Source organism: Lepidochelys kempii, chromosome 6 (assembly GCF_965140265.1).
Source record: "Lepidochelys kempii isolate rLepKem1 chromosome 6, rLepKem1.hap2, whole genome shotgun sequence".
NCBI classification, from domain to species: Eukaryota; Metazoa; Chordata; order Testudines; family Cheloniidae; genus Lepidochelys; species Lepidochelys kempii.
In genome coordinates this window covers 35075484-35096444 of record NC_133261.1, presented here as the reverse complement: position 1 = coordinate 35096444, position 20961 = coordinate 35075484, and the positions used below count along the sequence as shown (strand labels likewise).

General features: G+C 42.1%; 1 protein-coding gene across 14 annotated transcripts in view; it reads left to right on the top strand.

Annotated features, from left to right (window-relative positions):
- Nucleotides 1–20961, top strand: part of DENND2B (DENN domain containing 2B) — a 308156-nt gene that overhangs the window by 167881 nt on the left and 119314 nt on the right. Inside the window, exon 1 of one of the 14 annotated variants that reach the window (XM_073347518.1) lies at nt 3529–4297. The exons of the other annotated variants lie outside the window; for them this stretch is intronic. Coding sequence (XP_073203619.1) covers nt 4266–4297 — 32 coding nt within the window. The 5' untranslated portion in view covers nt 3529–4265. Of the gene's footprint in view, nt 1–3528; nt 4298–20961 lie in introns of those variants that run through there. 14 annotated transcript variants of the gene reach the window in all.

The window sequence follows — 20961 nt, the reverse complement described above, 5'->3', positions numbered from 1 at the left end:
GCGAATCACGCGTTGGTCGAGAGGTTGGAGGATGGAGGTGGTATTGGGGGGGAAAAAGACGACTTCAACGTCATTATGCACAAACTGGAGTGCCGCAGGGTGGCCAGGAGCATTGTCTACGATCAGCAACACTTTAAAGTCAAGTCTTTTCTCTTCAAGGTACCGCTTGACCTCCAGAATGAAACACTTGTGGAACCAATCCAGAAATAATGCTGCTGTCACCCAAGCCTTTTTATTTGATTTCCAGAACATAGGCAGGAGATTTTTGTTCTTGCCTTTTAGGGCACAGGGATTTGCAGCCCTGTGTAGAGCAAGCTTTATTAAATGCCCAGCCGCATTGCCACAAAACAACACAGTCACATGGTCTTTAGCTGCTTTGAAGCCAGGGGCTTGTCTTTCTGATTTCAAAGTGTAAGTGCAGTTGGGCATTTTTTTCCAGAAGAGCCTAGTCTGCACGTTTTTGAGGTTGAAGCGGTTCCTAAAACTGTTAAGCCAACCTTGGCTGGCTTTGAATTCCTTCTCATCAGAAGGCTGTCCCTCTTCGGCGGGAGGTTTGAACAGCGCATAGAGGCTAAGAGCCTTTTCTCGCAGTGTGTTGCCATTGATAGGCACACATTTACAGTTCATGTCTTCCAGCCATAAGTTTAATGCCTTTTCAGTCTTCATTAAAGTCTTATCACGCACCTGCCTCGTCACCTTAGCAGTTATTGGAGCACTTGATGCCATGGCTTGATGAATTTCTCTCTCTCGAATCTTGATGGCATAGATGCGAAATTCGTTGCGGCCATATTTACGCGCCACGTTGGAGACCGACATACCATCTCTCAAGAAGTCCAACACAGCCAGTTTTTCCTCCAGCATTGGAACAGATCGTTATTTCTTTGAGCACCAGATGAAATAGTTGGTTTGTGTTTAGGGGCCATGTTGTACGAAAAATACATACAGTATCTTTAAACACTAGAATCACACTCAGCACGGCGAGATGCTCACCCTATGAGAGGCACACAGGAACTGAGACCGACTGAGGGAACAGCAGATTCACGTCTTCCATCTCACACTCACTCTGGGGCACGCACTCATTGAGTGGAATGGTGGGTGGAATCGTCCACACTGTTTACAGTTATCTTCTTCTTCTTCTTCTTTTTTTTTTTGCTGAGCGTGTATAGTTGAATTTGCGTAAGTTAAATGTGCGTATGATGCGACTCACCTGTACCCTATCTAGGAGCAGTTTTTGCTCAAGAAAACATTTTCTGTCATAAGTGGTCTGATGGTCAGAAGTGTTGAGAACACACAAATCCCACTGAAATCAGTAAGAGCTGTAGTGGCTCAGCCTTATTTTTTTAGTCTATCTAGTTTTAGGAACTGGATTTGAGGCAGCCAGGTATGAAAATCTTGTCCACGGTGCCCAAATTGTACTATATGCTTTAATAAAGCAAGCCTGAGGAGAGTTTCAGTTAGAATACAGGAATGATTTAGTTAAGTTAATGATGCTCTTAGTCCAATTTATTGGTATTGGTACAGTGTGATCCTTGAGCTATTTAAAAAAATATTTTGGATGTGAAGTAAAGGAATTATTTAGTAAGGTTAATGTATTAATGGTGCTCTTTAACCAGAATTAATCTCTGATGGTATAGAAGCTATAGAAAAAACTGGAATCAAGTTACGCTAAAGCTTTTGTTCCCTCCTTTTTTTTTTTTTTTAAAAGGAAGGAATGGAAATTGCAAGACATGACAACTTTGCTGATTCTACCCATCCACAAAATTGTGGCTGTATTATGGAAATACCTTTATGCTGAGCAGTGAACTGGAGCTAATGAGTAAACAGGGTAGTTCCAATTTTGGATTTATATAACAAGCTGTTTTATATCAGACTTTCCAGGCACAACCTTGTGCAGCAGCCCTCACAAATGGACTTTTCCATTTGCTAGGACATTTGGGAACATAATATAGACCTGAGCACTACTGGTCCAAGGTGCCCTTGGGAAAGACCTGCTAGACATTTCTGGTCCTGATCCTCCAATTGACACATGTCAGTATGCCTCAGCTGAAACCCACACAGTAAGGGCCTAGTGTAATGAAGTGGAAGATCAGGCCCACTGTCTACTAAGGCAGTATAATGGCATTCTCAGTTTTTCTCACAAGGCAGTATCTAGTTTTGTATGAGTTTTGTTATTGGGCCCACAATTTACACAGGTGGAACTTCCACTGATTTGAGTGGAAGCTTTGCTTGCATAAGAGTAAAGACTTCAGTACTTGGGTGAATAACTATTTTGTAGCTGTGAGTACAATTATTGTTAGAGTTTATACAGAATAGTGTGGATGGTGCTTAATAGAAGCATAGACAGACAAGGTCCCTGCCCTGAGTCGCTTATAATCCAAAGACTTGAGGTGTGCTGCTCCTTTTCACTAAACTTCTTTTCACCTCTCAGGCACTGTAAAAAGGCCTTAGAGTGGATGCAAATTGCACTCCCTCTGTAAGCCCTCTTTATGATGACAGACCAAGGGAATCAGGCCCTTAATTTTATAAATTTATACATTTAAAAAAAAAGTGTTAAATTAGCTTTTAGGCTCTTAACAATAATGTTCCAAGGGAATAATAAAGCACCGATTGGGATTTATGTTAATAATGCAGTGCTTGAGTGTAAACTGATGGGGTCTGTTTTTATATTTTTGTACTGTCACGTGCTTGAAGGTATTAACATATGACAATGCAAACTTGATGGATGCATTAAATCAGCTAAGGAATGCTGTGGTATTTGCTATATGGTGTACTCCCAGCTTAAACCAGTTTCTTGTCCCATAAATCAGCTAATTTTGCCCTGAGAAAGGGGTGAGCCATAAACTGTGCCACCCCAGGCATAGCCCCAATAGGCACAGTGACTCAGAGACGCCCCTCGGAGGCACAGTTTCTGTCCCCCTTGCTCCAGAGTTGGGAGTAGTAAATTTAGGCTGGACTGTATCAGGCTGGCTTAGCTGCTCCAGCCAGAGCAGTTAAGGTTCTGCCCATCCCCCATTTCCCCCACACACAGTGTGGAGAGTCAGTGGGTGCAATCTGTGCAGAGGTAGACAGGCTCATGGGGGTGGGGGAGGGTCTTAGTCCCCTGCACGTTTGGAATCCAAGCCACAATCTAGCTCCAGCATACCAGTGTAAAACTCCTGGTCTGTTTTCTTGAATTGACTAGAAGTCGTATTGAATTTGGGGTCACTGCTTTTTATACAGATACTTTTACGGGTATTGGTTTCACAGCTGCATGTGCTAAAAAAGCAGCTCCTGTCATAATCTTGTATCTCTCGCTGGAATAATGGCATAAGCACTCAGAAAATCGCTCCTCTACCATAGTCACCTCTGTTCCACATTGCAGCCGTTTCCCAGGCACTGGCTGGTGCCTGGATTATTGCAGTACCTAAGCTGAGCTGAGCGGGTTTAACCTTTTCTCTGGGCAATTCCACGAATGTTTCCTTCCTGAAGAGAAAAGTCAATGCATTGATGCTTGTCTACTAACGCTTTACCTCCTAGGGGAAGGCAGGTATCGGGAATGTTGTTTGCTTTGCTCGTTGGTGTGAGGTTGATGTGATGGGAAAGCACAGTACTTACAATATTTAAGCAGGGGGAAGGTGAGGTCATTGGTTAATCCTCATTTTCTATCACAGCCTGGAGATCCCAGGCTGACTCACCTGTTTTTCTGTATAAAGGGACCTTCCCAGGGAAGCAGCTGTTCCTCAGTGGGGAAAGTGGGGCAATAGAGAGAGCTTAACTGGTACAGAAACTTTCAGACACAACATAGGAACAAGCTCACTCTCCATTTCAGAGCATTTGAAATTGCTGTCACCTTGTTTTGCTGCCAGCTTGGAAAACTGATGATAAAGGAAAACTAAAAGCCGACAGTGGTAAATTAGGCAGCTGGCAGACACACTGCATCGTTCCAACCACTTGGTGACGATAAAAGCATTTTCTTGTGCATGCTTAGCTGCTCATGGAGTCGTCCTCTGTTTCTCTTCAGCCACGTGGTTCTTAAGGAATATGTTCAGCCCAGTGATCTTGTCCAATACTGGAGTGTGTTGTCTAGTGGACCTAATACAGCTTTACTTTTCATAAGCGAATCAGTGATTTTGTTGGCAATGGACAGTAAGGCTGCTTCACATCACGAAGTTCCAGGAAAGAATTTTAAACTGGTTGCTCCTGCCCTGCGACTTTAAAGAAGCAGAAAACATCCATGTTCCCGTTGACAGCTGGTAACTTTCAACTAACCTTAACTTTGCCACTGAATGCACTGGAAGTCAATCTGTCAGAGTCAATGGTAGGACTTTCTGTTTGTCTTGTTCCTGTTAATCATTAATGGCAAGTTCCTCCCTTTATACATACAAAAGGGACAGAAATTTGACAGACACAGATAGAGCATGTCCCATTTGTTGTTTGAGGATTGGAGTAGTAGGATTCCAAAAACACAGCAGGATGTACCGATCCAAAGGGGGTGAAATCCCCGCTTGTTTTTATTTCACATCCTTACATGATTGATGAGAACTTCCAACTAAGTTTGGAACCTGTATGACCAGATAAGGGCAAAGTGTGTGACAGTGGCATTTAAAATGTGTGACAAAAATGTCAGATGAGAAAGAGAAATAGAAGGAAAAGAAGCTTGAAATTCTGTAGGGCCGATTTATTTAAATAATAGTTGGTTTCAGAGTAGCAGCTGTGTTAGTCTGTATCCGCAGAAAGAAAAGGAGGACTTGTGGCACCTTAGAGACTAACAAATTTATTTGAGCATAAGCTTTTGTGAGCTACAGCTCACTTCATCGAAAGCTTATGCTCAAATAAATTTGTTAGTCTCTAAGGTGCCACAAGTCCTCCTTTTTTAAATAATAGTGTTTTCTATAGCCAGGGCTGTCCCTAGGTGGGTGCAGGGTCCGGGACAAATCAGCCTGTATGGACCCCCACCTTAACATTTTTTATCTAGGTGAAATCTGGTGTGGGGAGGGGACACCAGTGCTGGGGGGCGAGGGACGATGGAGAGACACAGGGTGGCACCTGTGCTAGAGGCAAGGGGCCCCCCTGTGCTGGGGGGGTCCCTGAAAAGGGAGGGGTCTGGGGTGAAAGGGCAATGGATGGGGTCAGCCTGACACTGGCATGTTCCAGTGGCACTAGGATGCTGGTGGCCGGTGCAGCGGCGGGCGAGCAAGAAAAAGAAATACAGTGCGACTTCCCACCAGTGAATGTGGGCCCAACTCCCTCTGCCAGTGCCAGGTCCCCCACTAACCTCCTGGGGTCTCCTGGCCCCCCAGACACCCCTAATCCCAACCCCCTGGGCTGGTCTAGAGCTCCCCGCACGACACATGCACACTGAAGCGCAGGGCCCCCCAAAGCACGGGTCCCAGAGCAGTCGCCCCAATTCCCCATACTGTCTATAATCAGTTTCATAGTTCAGCCTGCCTGGTGTTTGTAATCTATACTGGTATGTAGGGAGATAACACCAGAGCTGAGCTGGTCAGAGATACAGAGTGGAACAATAATTTTAAAAGTTGACATGCTGCGCATTATGTGCAATTCAGGGATCTGTGTGTGGCTACAACCCGCCAGAAACCTGTATATAGGCATTTATGGTCACTGTTCATAGCCTGAGAAAGCGAGGTCTGTTAGCAAAGACTTTTCTCCCCTTCATACTCAGAGCTGACCTCCAGAATTAAATGTGAGTATATACTCTCTATCACTGTATACCCTGCACTCCATTATCCCCTTGGAGATATGATTCAGATCAAAAGGAGTGATGTCACCTATAATCCTGGACAGCTGGGAGGTATGTTTTAGATCGACCTGGGCTAAATTCAGCTCCAGTGGAAGCAGGTGCTAATCCACTGCCTCTGAGAGGTGATGTACTCATGCTAGGGTGCCATTTGGCTCCCAGTGACTTTAGTTCTCTATTCTGGCTAACAGTGTTGGAACGGAAGCCCAGCATTAAATACTCTGCTGCTTCCAAGCTCTTCTGTGCTTCATTGGCTCTGGTGCCCATTTTTGAAAGTGTTCTAAGAAATTCACCTTCTGGGGTAGAAAACAGCTTGGATCTCTTTTATTCAGATAGTCATTGAATGACTAGCAAGAGTTTATGGGTCTGTGCTTAAATATACATCAATATTGTGATCCAAACTCTGTGAGGTTGTGAGAAGTGTAACTTAAAGCCAGAATTTGGCCTTGGATTTGTTGTTCCAAGATTATTAGTTGAGATTCCGTTTTTAGTCTGGTTAAATCAAACTTGTCGTAGTTTGTTTTGTTTTTAGAGAGCAAAGATGAATGATTTGATGCAAGCTTTTCATTGCTCTTCATCCCTACCTTCACTTGCTGGCACAATCTAATTTATTTCAAATAATCTACATGTTCTTGGCCTAGTCTGATAGTATCAATGTGTCTTCCTGTATGAGCATGTTCTCAATAAAAGGGTTACATGTGTAATGGAAATATGTTCCCACTTCTTGCTGCGCTAGCGGGCTGCATTTTTAAGTATGGTATATTGAAACATCAGTCTCATTTATTTTTCCACCCTTTTGTTCTGTGACAATGGGCAGTACAGTGTTTTCTTTCTCCAGATTATTATAATGTGCAAATTTCCACAGAAAAATAAAAGACACACTGGCAAGCTCCTTACAAAACCTAATAGGCCAACAGAAGAGTGTAAACATAAATCCACAGCTTTATAAGAAGCCAAAGCATCAGAGGAATAAAGCATTCATAAAGAGACCCTCAAATATCATCCAGCGTCCCACGTTGGCTTCAGATACCATTACTCCTGGAATGTAGAGATGAGAATTGGCCTTGAAGGCTCATTTCAAAGTGGTGAGTTATGTGCGTGTGTTCTCTATACCTATATCCTGTTAACATCTACCTTACAAGCAGGATTTTCAAAAGCGCACAGCATTGGACCTAATTTTCCTCCCACTGACGTCAATGATAAAACTCCTGTTGACTTCAGTGGGAGCAGAGAGAGGCCAACGCTGAGTGCTTTTGAAAATCTCTCCTCCCAGCCCATGTTATCCTGTAGTCTGCATGGCATTCTATGAAATGGGGCTGCTTATTGCTGCTGTTTGAAAATCCAAAATACTAGTTCCAGATTAGGAGCATATCCAGCTTCCAGTGAAATCCGTGGAAAGATGCCCATCAATCTCAGTGGAAACTGGGTTTGGCCTTGAGTATACTAGTATGTAAATTATTATGATAATGACTGGGCTAGTGAATAATTCACAACAAATTATTTGTTTAATGCATTTTGCTTTATTTTTTCTGTTAATGTTTTGTCTGCAAACAGATTGTAAAATTTAAATTAGGGTGATTGTTGATTGTAAAATTTGTTCTTCATTCTGTGTTGTTTAGTGACATATTTCAGATAATAAGGAAACGTGCCATGCAGAAAGTGAATATTCACAAGTAGTCTGCGGGCCAAGATTGATTATTCACTAAAGAAATTTATGAAATTCACTTAAAAAAAAGTTATTTGATAAGAAACTTGCAAATAATTTGCAATAATAAATAAAGCAAAATTTTTTTGCAATCATCCTAATTTAATTTTTGGTAAATATTCAAAAATTTGGGCAAAAAAAATCACTTTTCATAAATGATCACCCAGTAAAAATCAAGGGCCTAATTCTTCTTTGACTTACACTGACGTAAAGCTGTTATATCTCCAATGACTTCTATGGGCTTATGCTTGATTTACAACAGTATAAATCAGAGGAGAACAACACCCCCAAGTACTCAAAAATTTGCAGAAAGTATAGAAAAAAAGGAGTCGCACATGAAGTGGAATAAAAATTCACTCTTAAATTCAAACAAATATTTGTAGACAGTTTCTTCTTCTATTTGTACAGCTCTAGACAATGTTAAATATAAATATGTTAAATATAACAAAGGGTTACATTTGCCAGTTTTAGCTAGAATTTATTCTGTAGTCAACAAGAATTTGATTAAGATCATGGTCATTAGAGACAGGACATGTGTATTCAGTCAAGTCTATCCTCTTGCAAGGCCAGGATACAGTCATGGAAGAGATGACCTGTTTTATTTACTTCTGGGTATTTCTGTTGTACTCATCATAACACCTACAAAAATATATTCTGTACAATCTCTATGGTTTGTTGTATGTCACTGTATAGGTTTTAAATAAATCACAGTTCACAACATAAAAAGAACAGGAGTACTTGTGGCACCTTAGAGACTAACAAATTTATTTGAGCATAAGCTTTCGTGAGCTACAGCTCACAATACACACATGAACTGTGATTTGTAACCTACAGACTTATACATATCAGCTCTATAGCCTAGGTTGGGCCACAGCCTTTTGTGTCTATCTATATATGAGCTTTGTTGGAAGTGGAACAGCTTTTCTCTTTTTCTCCTCGTAGCTGGCGTATGAGGTGGGATTGATTACCCTGCAGTGTGTTCTTGCCCTTTGAAGAAATAGTAAGTACACCTGTATTCATGTCTTCTCTTTTTCTTCCTCCTCCTCACCCTTTGGAACCTGCACAGTCCAGACACAGTTCTCTAATCAAATGCTTTATTTTTTCTGGTTTCAGGTGCTGAGAAAGATCCTACTCTGGGTTTTGTTCTTTTGGTTGTTTATATAAAAGCCCTGTATCCCAGAGGATAATTGCTCTAGTTTCTCCTTTTGAAATACTGTTATCAGTGTCAGCTGTGTTCCATTAAAAAAAAAATTACTATTGCTAGAAAATTGGCATTTGGTCATTTCTGAGAGCGGGGGGTGGGGGGGAATTGCACTGGATGAGTAACTTGAATTATTGGTAGCTCAAAGATGGTCAGTGTGAAACGCACTCTTCTGGCCTACCGAGGGCAAAGGAGTGAAGATAAATGCTTCCAAACCAAGCCAGAGAGGAAAGGCTACTATGTGTCTTTAGACACATTATTGTAATAAGTAAAGCAATACAATAATAAACAGAAAACTCTATGGCAGGTTTATGTTTCATTTTTAACCATGGGAATGGCTTTATAAAAAGGCTTCTCTCTACATTGTGTAATTCTATTGCAGTCTCATGGTATAAGGCATGTTTACTGTAGGCCACTGGTTTAGAGTTTTGTTTACATCAGAAGAAATCTGCACAAAGTTGACTGTGCTGTGACTGATGTTTGCAGAAAGAGTGACACTAAACATAAGGCCAAGTGATAAAATGTGGGAATGGGGCCTCAGAGATCTTGCCACAATAGCGACAAAATTTAAAAATAGGATCGTGCTCTCTCTCCTCCTCCCCCAACCACCCCATGCCGTAGGTAACAAATACATTGCCATCAGACACGATCTATGTGTGAAGTTCAAGTGCATTATGGTCAGACTGGGTTGGTTCACAAACATTACACTCAGGCAGGGCCAGTGCTTGAGGCTGAAATGCACTGAAATCCGATAGAGTTGGTGCTTCATGCTCTGTTTTACTGGAATTCATTTTTTGCTCACGTAGTGCAGGGACCCCAGAAGTGGCACAAATATTTACAGTGCTAGTCTCTTGTGAAATTTTCTCAGCTGATGTGTGACACAAGCAATTGAAATGTGTGACAGGTGACTAAAATGTAGAACACCCATGTTTCATTGCATGTTGCACCCCAATTAAAAGATAGTTAATGCTTTTTAACTATGAAATGTGTTTCAAGGATGTTTTCTCGCTATGTGAATTAACTAAACCAGTTTATAAAAAGAAAACTGGAAAAACAAATTAATTCATGCAGAACCACCACAGAAAGACACCTCATATGAATAATCAGTAGTGTTTGAACTATCAACCCTCAGATCTCCAACACAGACATCTGCCACATGTCCTAAAGAAATAACTGTTATCCTCTATGTAGGTCAGCCACTAAAGGGGACTTGACACATACTTTACAGTGCATTACCCAATTATTTGCTGGACAGCAGTAGAGTGTTGGGAATTAGGATTCCTGGGCACTATTCCCGTCTCTGGAAGGAGTGTGTGGTCTAGTAGTTAAAGTAGCAGTTATAACTAGGCTAGCCAAGCAATAGATTTGGCACATTTATTTTGAAAGGCAGCATGCTTGAGTGGGTGAGACTTGGAACTGCCATATTAGAGAGTGGGGTAAAATGCTGGCTCCAGTGAAAACAATGGAACACCTGCCACTGACTTCTGTGGAGCCAAGATTTCACTCCTGGGTTCTAGTCCCAGCTCTACCTGATGTGACCTTGGACTACCTTGCAGTTAGCTTATTTGTAAAATCGGAGAAATTATACTTGACTGTCTACTAGAGTATGGTAGGGGGCTTTGCTCAGTAAAACATCTTGGAGTGCTAAGACATGTAAACAGCGGACTGCAGAAGTGCGACCAGGACTCTTGGTTTCCAACTGAGTACATCTTTCCTAAGGCTACAGAGTATTTGAACAGAATAGCCTGTCTGTAAACATTGCCTGGTCTATTTAGATGGAATTCCAGCCTACTTGCTGAATCCAGAGCTCCTTCAGATGTGTAAAAATAACCCAAGCATCACTATGTAGAGAAAGCATTTTGCCCCTGTGACTGGGGTCCTAGTAGGTCACTCAATTAGAGTGAACTGCAAAGAATGGGGCAGACAGTCCCCGTAAAACTGGTGGATATTCCAATACTTAGATTCACCAAACCAGCATAAAACAGCTTCTTTGTTATCTTACGGGTTACTCAGAAGTCCAAACAACACAGTTCCCTTAAAGTGATCTAGCCTCAGGCCCCCATCCAGGTACACCAAATATGATGAAAATTTCTGTATATCTTATTTCATCATATAAAAGAAAAGGTTCTACCAATCCCAAAGAATCGGGCATATTACCTCCCAAGTTCACAAACGTTTCAGATCTTACCCAAATACATGCTACAGCCGATTCTTATTAACTAAAACTAAACTTTATTAAAAAACGAGAGAGAGAGAAAGTATGGTTAAAAGATCAATATACATACAGACATGAGTTCAATTCATTGAGGTTCAGATTCACAGCAGAGATGGTGAGCTTTGTAAGTTGCAAAGAGTTCCTTTAGAATTCAGTCCGTAGGTCATGGTTCAATGCCCAAATCTCATATTCAGGGCGTACCAGCATAACTGGGGCCTCAGTCTTGCGACTCAAACTTCCCCAGATGAAGTCTAAGCAGATCTGAGATGACAGAATCAGGACCCAAGGATCTTTTATACAATTTCATGTCTTTTGACAAGTTTGGATTTCCTCAGGGAACAAAAGGTAATTAGGATGACTTTGAAGGAGGTCCATCACGGGTACTTAGTTATACGAATTAACATAAGGCCATTTGCTTTTTCCTCCACCATTCACAGTACCTTTCAAAGAGAGATGAATACTGAGATATCCTGTGCTTACAATTCATTTAAATGCTAGGATCTTCTTTTGACCTCTGAATTATCAGATTTCAGAGTAGCAGCCGTGTTAGTCTGTATTCGCAAAAAGAAAAGGAGTACTTGTGGCACCTTAGAGACTAACAGATTTATTTGAGCATAAGCTTTCGTGAGCTACGTGAGCTCACGAAAGCTTATGCTCACATAAATTTGTTAGTCTCTAAGGTGCCACAAGTACTCCTGAATTATCAGAGTACAGCATAGACAGGGACTGTTGATACATTGTGGACCCTACTCATACATACATAAATACACAAAACCACAAATTTTATCTCCCCACATGTCTTTTGAGGATTATTTATTTTGCAGGATGTTTAACCCTTTCTAGCCATGCGTCACAGCCCCGCTTTCAAATTTGATTCATATAAATCTAGAAGATTTGCTTGTTCTGATTGATTTTAATTGGCGCTGCAAAGCTCTAGCAGGATTCATCCCAAAATTGTTAATTTCCGTAAGACCCTGGGGTAAATAAACAGCCACACAGGAAAGTTGCCAGTACTGTGAAAAGATGAAACCTGAGAGCAACCCTGCACAGTAGGGCTCTGAACAAACCTGTTTTAGACATGCTTCTTACACAAACAACTTCCAAAGAATCATGAGTCTTAAGAAAAAAATTGATAGCTTGTGGGTTCTGCCTCATTTAAAGAAAACATTCACCCATTTGCAATGTTCAACTCACCTATAAAATTAAGAGTTAGTAGGAAAGAAAGACAAAAACCAAAGAAACTAGAAGAAGGATGTGACTCAGGTACTTTATGCAAGGCAGTTTCAAGAATGACAGGTTTCAGAGTAACAGCTGTGTTAGTCTGTATTCGCAAAAAGAAAAGGAGTACTTGTGGCACCTTAGAGACTAACCAATTTATTTGAGCATGAGCTTTCGTGAGCTACAGCTCACTTCATCGGATGCATGCCGTGGAAACTGCAGCAGACTTTATTTATACACAGAGAATATGAAAAAATACCTCCTCCCACCCCACTGTCCTGCTGGTAATAGCTTATCTAAAGTGATCATCAGGTGGGCCATTTCCAGCACAAATCCAGGTTTTCTCACCCTCCACCCCCCCCCACAAATTCACTCTCCTGCTGGTGATAGCCCATCCAAAGTGACAACTCTTTACACATTATTATCATGCACATTGTGTAAAGAGTTGTCACTTTGGATGGGCTATCACCAGCAGGAGAGTGAATTTGTGGGGGGGGGTGGAGGGTGAGAAAACCTGGATTTGTGCTGGAAATGGCCCACCTGATGATCACTTTAGATAAGCTATTACCAGCAGGACAGTGGGGTGGGAGGAGGTATTTTTTCATATTCTCTGTGTATAAATAAAGTCTGCTGCAGTTTCCACGGCATGCATCCGATGAAGTGAGCTGTAGCTCATGAAAGCTCATGCTCAAATAAATTGGTTAGTTTCAAGAATGGTGTCATTAAAGATAAGAAGTGGAGGCACAGCTGTAAGAAAATACATTGTGTGACCCAATATTATTCAGAATAAACCTTAAGGAAAAGAGCAGGGACAAAAAGCAACTAGGAAGTGGTGTTTCATTTTTAACGTTGAATAACAGATTTATGTAGAAAAAACACCAGTCAGTACATTGTTCTTCAGGGAAAGTGGGGAGTTACTATATTTTTGACATTTCAAATAGCTGTGATTTTTCATATCGGAGCTCATCTTCTAAACACTGTGATGGAAAGCATCAGTTTGGTCCACCAAAATATTCTGAGTCTGATTATCTGTTGTCCTGTACCTTGTTTAGTTATTTACACCAGTGCAAAGTGGATGAAAAATTCTGATTTAGTAGTGTTTTGAAATTCACCTTGCATTGATCAGAAAGACTAAACAAAGTACAGGCCCTGCAATTCCACATAATTTCCAAATTCTCCATTCCCTATTTCTTCACCTTAGAAATTACTTGGTAAAATGTATTCAGAGTATGTCTAGCTAGAGCAGAACGGAGTTGCTCTTGGCTTTCTTTCTTTATGATTTACCATTCACAAAATAGTAAAAATCTATCATCTTTTATGTATTGAGTTTGCTTTTCTTTGGGAATTAATTTGCAAACTGGATACAATTAACTTAGGCTTGAATAAAGACTGGGAGTGGATGGGTCATTACACAAAGTAAAACTATTCCCCCACCCCCACCCCCCACCCTGTTCCTCAGACGTTCTTGTCAACTGCTGGAAATGGCACACCTTGATTATCACTACAAAAAGTTTCTCTCCACCCCCCCAACCCCCTCCCAGGCTCTCCTGCTGGTAATAGCTCACCTTACCTGATCACTCTCGTTACAGTGTGTATGGTAACACCTGTTGTTTCATGTTCTCTGTGTATATAAATCTCCCCACTGTATTTTCCACTGAATGCAACCGATGAAGTGAGCTGTAGCTCACGAAAGCTTATGCTCTAATAAATTTGTTAGTCTCTAAGGTGCCACTAGTACTCCTTTTCTTTTTACGGATACGGACTAACACGGCTCCTACTCTGAAACTTTTCTTGTATAGTCATTGCACATTGTCAAACCCTAGATCTTTACTTTAGGAAGTGAACTTGATTAAAGCACACAGGATCTGATTCACCAGCTCCCATCTTCTTGCAGATTTTTACAATTGTAGAGCCTGATAATTGTCCTATGCTGTTCACTCAGTGGAGTAACTCCTGAAATGCACTGATGTGAGAGGAGAATCAAGGCACAGAATGATTGCAGTCAGCTGAGTTCTTATGGGTTTTCCTCTACAAAAATTATTATAAAGATTCGTCAAATGTATCTGAAGGGCTTTGCATCAACAGGAATTCATCATGGAGTTTTAAAAGGGCTTGATCCCACAGCCCTACATGCCTACATGTACAGCCTACATGCACACAGCTCTAATAGAAGGAGCTGGAACTTCTTTCAATGCCAAGTAGAATTCTGCAGAGTCCATTTAGCTTATGAGCTGGTTATGCTGTTTCAAAGCCTTAGTTAGCAGCCTGTTTATTTTGTTGATAGTTATGATAAGGTCTAGGTTTTTACTTCAGTGGAGATTAACAAAACTTTCAGGAGAGTTTTGATTTCAGGAGCACACACTGAGAATGGCCTTTGATTTTTTTTTTAAAGCACTGCAACCCACACCCACTCCAATCAGTTAGCTCTTTTTTGCCTCTCCATCTGTAACAGCCGGGATTTTTTTCATCAGTACTGTGTAGTCTGTCTTTCCTATGTGTGTTCATATGAATTGTTCTGTTCTAAGTAGCTATCTTATTATGTAAAAGTACTTTTAACTTTGGAATTTCTTTTGTTTTCCTTTTTGGCTCAAAGTCAGAGTCAGCCCTGGAAGAGGAAGTTATCCAAAGGGAGTGTTGTCAGGGAGTCTAATATATATGCCTGTTAAGCTCTCAAAAGCTACAACTGGCTTTCAGCGGAGGAGGATTGTTTTGCCTCTTGCATCATTTCCATTTCAGAGAAACAGCAAGATACGACAAGTTTTACCTTTTTGCTTCATGAACAAGTCAAAACAGCTTGAAAATAACCTTATGACACTAGTCCCACCTTTGGGTGAGAAAAGTTCACATCCTGTACTCATAATAAACTGTCTTAGTTAGATTTAAGTTAATGAACTGTAGTACGTATTAATCTATTTGAGATATTTATAGAATGGCAGTAGTCTATATTATCTGCCTGAATGTCTGAACATTGTAATATGGAGGCTTAGTTGTCAAACCAAATAGATACAAGGCCTGGTTCTCGGTTGCACTGAAGTTTCTGAACAATTACCCACATCCTCATGTCCCTTTACACAGCCAGTGTAAGGAGTTTTAATGTAATTGAGGATTCAAGCCATCTTCTTTGATAGGGTATACAGGGGTTTGTGAATATAGCAGTCGGTTCAGACGTAGAAAGTCACTGGTATCTGTACAGATTCAAAATATCTGCAACAAGTAGGTTTCTGCTGGGGCTTCCCAAATGCCCAGCAGGGATCTTACAAGGTACACAAATTACTGCTGGTTATGTGTTTGGCACTAAGACTAACTGCCCCAATGTGACTACCTGGGGTTAAAAGAAAAGGAGTACTTGTGGCACCTTAGAGACTAACCAATTTATTTGAGCATAAGCTTTCGTGAGCTACAGCTCACTTCATCGGATGCATACTGTGGAAAGTGTAGAAGATCTTTTTATACGCACAAAGCATGAAAAAATACCACCCCCCACCCCACTCTCCTGCTGGTAATAGGAGTGGGGTGGGGGGAGGTATTTTTTCATGCTTTGTGTGTATAAAAAGATCTTCTACACTTTCCACAGTATGCATCCGATGAAGTGAGCTGTAGCTCACGAAAGCTTATGCTCAAATAAATTGGTTAGTCTCTAAGGTGCCACAAGTACTCCTTTTCTTTTTGTGAATACAGACTAACACGGCTGTTATTCTGATACCTGGGGTTAGACTATGCAGTGTTGTTGTTGCTGTGTTGGCCCCAGGATATTAGAGACAAGGTGGGTGAGGTAATATCTTTTATTGGACCAACTTCTGTTGGTGAGAGAGACAAGCTTTCAAGTTTACACAGAGCTCTTCTTCAGGGCTGGGAAATGTACTCAGAGTGTTACAGCTAAATAGAATTTGGGACATATTGTTTAGCATAAGTAGTTAACAAGTATTTTAAAGACCATTCAAGATGGAAAGAACAGGAGTACTTGTGGCACCTTAGAGACTAACAAATCTATTAGAGCATAAGCTTTCATGGGCTACAGCTGCTACTTTGATTCAAGATGAAGTGGCTTAGACTGAATTTTGTTCCCTTCGCAGTCAACATCACTGCCATAGAATGAAGGCAGCAGGGAACTTGCCCAGGGAGACATAAAGGTGGTGGAGATAAAAGGAGAACAGTGTGAGATGCAAATAATGTTGAAATTTTGTTATGGATCTTCTCTATCTAATGGATTTGTCTCATAACCCATCTCAAAGTCAAAGCAACTAGTGTATGGTGTGTTTGATAGTTAGCTGAAAGAAGCCTGCTTTTAGTTTTTCAGAGGGAAGGACTGGGGGAAGTCACTCATAGTTCTTTTGGAGATAGAGAAAAGAATTCACTGGCATGAATATTCCTCTACAATAGGCTCATTGCTTCAGTCACAATGTAGCTTTCTTTCAGGCACCCGAATTCTTCTTTGCAGCTAGGCTTAGGAGACCTATTTTTACTAGTGTGAATGGAGGCAGGTTGTACCATAATGGCACTCACTACTGGTAACGCCTGTTTGTGTTCTTTTGGTCTTATTTTTATAACGTTGTTGATTGGTATTGTAAGCTTTTACAGGCATGTGTTCGGCACTGACCCCTAGACTGTTTTTCGGGAGCCGTTCATTTGCTAGACAATTTCCTAGCCATGGTGTCCATAGCAGAGGGAGAATATATCTGCAACATGATATCTCACTAACTGAGCTTTGACTTAACTTCTTAGTATTTCTCTTTTAACAAGTTCTTAGTTCTCTAGCTATCAGTACGAGCCGTGCTAGGTTTTAATCTGCAAGTTTCAATGCTTTGCTGCTTAGCCTCTCTCTACTGCCTGTGCAAATTCCACAGTAGTTGTAGGGAAGTCAATGACCCATCAAAACATTTAAATTCAGTAATTCACTGACAACAGTGGAACATCATAATAGATGTGGTACATTGGCACCAGTAGCAGATTGACAATAATCTACAGTGTATTAATGTAAAATCTTGTGAAGTAGGTGACATTTTCTCATAATGAGTCAGGTTCTGACATCCTTATTCATGCTGACTAGCACCTGATATCATAGGTAACCCATGGCAGAATCAGATTTTGTAACCAGTGGGGGGCAGGGCTGCAAAGGATTTTGGGGGTCTGGGGCAAAATCTGAAACTAAGGCCCCCCCATCCTTCCAAAAAAAAATTATTCATGAGGGAAGGCAGGGTGGGTGGGATTGAAGAGTGAACTGACATGTGATCCCATGTGCCAGAGGCCCTGCCCTGTGGGATAGCAGCCACCATTGCTGGGTGAGTGCAGGGTGGGCTCACTCTCCAACCCCATGTAAAAATTCATGACTTACACGTCCTTTGAACCAGCGCCACCCATACATCTCAAGGCTGCTGGGGGGACAGTTGCCTTCTGTGCCCCTATTAAGGTAACCACACTGAAATCAGAGGAGCTACCCATGGACTAAAGTGCAACTCAACTGGATTAAGGGCTGGTCTACATGAAAACTTCCATTGGCCTTGAGAGATGTAGTTAAGCCAACCTAACCCCTGGGGTAGACAGCGCCAGGTCCATGGAAGAATACTTCCAGCAACCTGGGTGCCGCCTCTCAGGGAGGTGGATTAACTACAGCAATGGGAGAACTCCTCCCCTGAGAGTCTCCACTGCAGCACTGCAGCTGCAGCTATATGCCACTGTAGCATTTTGGGTGTAGGCATAGCCTAAGGAACGTGTTTCAGCTGGACCCGTTCCCTGCCTCTCTGTCTGTGGGGCTAGAAATCGACTTCCACGTTTTTGGGTTTCCAAAATTTGGGTATTTGCTACATGATTTGAACCCATAATAAAGCCCAGTTATATTTTGGATGCAGGTGCAGTTCAGGTGTAGTTTTTTTGGCGACAGCTTATGCTTGCATGAGGAAAAATGCAGGGCATTGGAGCTGTGCTCCGGCTCCGCTCCAGCTCCAGGTGAAAACCTGCAGCGCTCCGCTCTCCAGCTCCACTCACCAGCTCCGGGCTCCGCTCCAAAGCCCTGGAAAAATGCTCCTCTGAAAATTTATCCCTAAGAATCTGATAAAATATATCCTCCACAATAAGAGGCTTATTTCACTTGTCTTTCAGCTGATTGGAGGCTTACATTAGATAGATAAGACTCAGACAACAGATAAGCTTATCTAACCATACACACAATAGAAACCTTAGAGGTTTAGGTTTTTTCCACCTGTCTGCTCGTTGAGATAACCTTGTTGCACACCTCTTCATCCTGTAAATCTATACACATCAGCCTTGTTTGCTCGGCTGCCAAACAGACTGACAAATGTAGCGCCAACAGAGGTGTGGACTTTCCCCCTTCACTGTAATGGAATGTTAATGTCGAATACGTGTTTTGACTTCTTACAGTCACATTTTTAAACAACCTCATACAGAGCAGCAGCCCCCAGCTTCAGGCAATGAAGCTGAATGATTAAACAGGGAATATCATGAGACTGCTTTAAAACTGTTAATTAATTACCTGGACACTTTATCTGATAAATATCCATAATATTTATGAGGTATATATCCTCAGTGGGTGTAAATCAGTGTAGCTTCAATTACTTCAGTGGAGCTATGCTGAGTTACACCAGCGGAGGATCTGGCTCCCATATTCTAAACCAGGGGTGGGCAAACTTTTTGGTCCGAGGGCCACATCTGGGTGGGGAAATTGCATTCAGGGCCGTGAATGTAGGGCTGGGACAGGGGGTTGGGGTGCAGGGAAGGGTGTGGGGTGTGGTAGGGGGCTCAGGGCAGGGGGTTGAGGTGCAGAAGGGGTGCAGCAGAGGGCTCAGGGCAGGGGGTTGGAGTGCAGGACAGGTGCATGGTACAGCAGGGGGCTCAGGGCAGGGGGTTGGGGTGCAGGGAGAAGCAGGGGACTCAGGGCAGGGGGCCCTTGCCTGCAGGTAGCTCCCCCAAAGCTCCCGTTGGCCGCGGTTCTCTGTTCCCAGTCAATCGTAGCTGCCTACAGGCAGGGGCAGCGCGCAGAGACCTTTTTCCCCTAGGGCCACAGGGAAATGGTGCCGGCTGCTTCCGGGAGCAGCACAGGGCCAGGGCAGGCAGGGAGCCTGCCTTAGCCCCATTGCACCACGGGGGTGGCAATCCCATGGGCCGGATCCAAAGCCCTGATGGCCAGATGCAGCCCGCAGATCCTAGTTTGCCCACCCCTGTTCTAAATAGTACAGCGTATGGATATACAGTCTTCAAATGTTTCTCTACTTGAATTCCTCCCCACACTGTGAATGCAGTAAAAGAGTTATCATGAGGGTTTGGGAGCCTTTTTTAAATTCGGTGCTCCACTGAATTTTGCAGCTTTGGGTAAAGTTGCTGCAGATTTTTGCTAGTATTTTCTACAGATCTCTGTAGATGCTGATTGGAACAATGATCTTTGTGGTAAGTCTCCATTCATCTGTACTAGGCCACGTGTGCTGAAATACACTACTCGCCTGTTTAGGGTCCCAGCTGGTTCTGATTTTATTAGGATTGCTCTGATTTAGGTTAGGTTGCCTTGATACAAATGGCAAAATGCTCAGAGGAAAAGCTGGGATCAGCACAGAACCCGAATAAAATACTCAGCAGCAACCAAGCAGACATGAACCAGTCCTGGGGGGGGGGAAAAACACACAGAACTAATATGAACTTTCTAATGTAAACATTAGGCTGAAACAAAGGGATATTAATTACAGCAAACCAGGGAGGGAAATTTGCACTTTCACCACACCCTTTGTAGGTAAATACTTTGCCCAGGTGGTGTACATGTTGAAAAGTGACATTGCCTGCATTAGTAAAATCTAGAAACTATCTCACATTCTGGAAAGATAAAGGTATGTCAAACAGCTTTTCCTGACGTGCTGGGGCTCACCCTCTTCCATCGAATTTAATCCCTGGAGTAATTTATGAAACTTCAGGGAAGCTACAGTGATGCCTTGAAGTTGGTACTGCTTAGTCCTGGGGTCAGAGCAGGGCGCTGGGGATTAGGAATGCTGAGTTTTAGTCCCAGCTTTGCCACTGACTCACCTTGCGTTCAGGACAAGTCACTTAACCTCTCTGTGGCTGAATTTATTCACGAGTGTAGAATGTTGCTTAATAATAATGCTTATTTAATGTTTATAAAGCACTTGTAGATCCTTGGATGAAAACTGCTACCTAAGTGCAAATTATTATTGTTACCTGCCATAATGTATCATCCTAATAAAACATAGGGGCACCTCCTTGGCCACCACACTGGCTGCTTTGCACTGCAGAACCTGAAAAGGCAACGAGGACTTGTAAAGCCAGTGTATCAGGCCCTGAATCAGCTACACCCAACCCACAGTGTAGGAGATGTTCTGAGGTGGTCTGGAAGCAGAAGAAACTGTGTTCCAAAAAGAGATCAGGCCCATAGTACTGATTTAACACATCAGGTTGATAATGTAGCTAACACCCTTATTCTGTGCTGAATTGGAATATTATAACCTGATGATCTTGGTTTGCTTAAAAAGTAATTTTCTATTGTTTTTTGTGTGTGGCAAGCATAAGTTAAAGGGCTTTCTTTGGCAAAATGCTTTCAATAGTATCCATGCACTCATCCCTGATCCTACAAATATTGACGCTGGAGCTTAACTTTGCCACCATGAATAGTCACAGTCCATGGTGGCTCATGCTAGTAAAGGTAAGGAGGTACGTAAAACGTTGTAGGATCAGAGCCTAAGCAAGAGATCAGACTCTTACTGGTTCCTTCACTATGCAGCGTGAATACAATGGAATAAAGGTGGGGCATCTAATTTCATCATCATCTTTAACAAATCTCTCTTGTATGCCAGGCATCTATACATTTTATTCCATACCCTGGTAAAAAAATTGCTTTGAAATTTACACTGTAGTTTGCTAAGTAAGGTCTG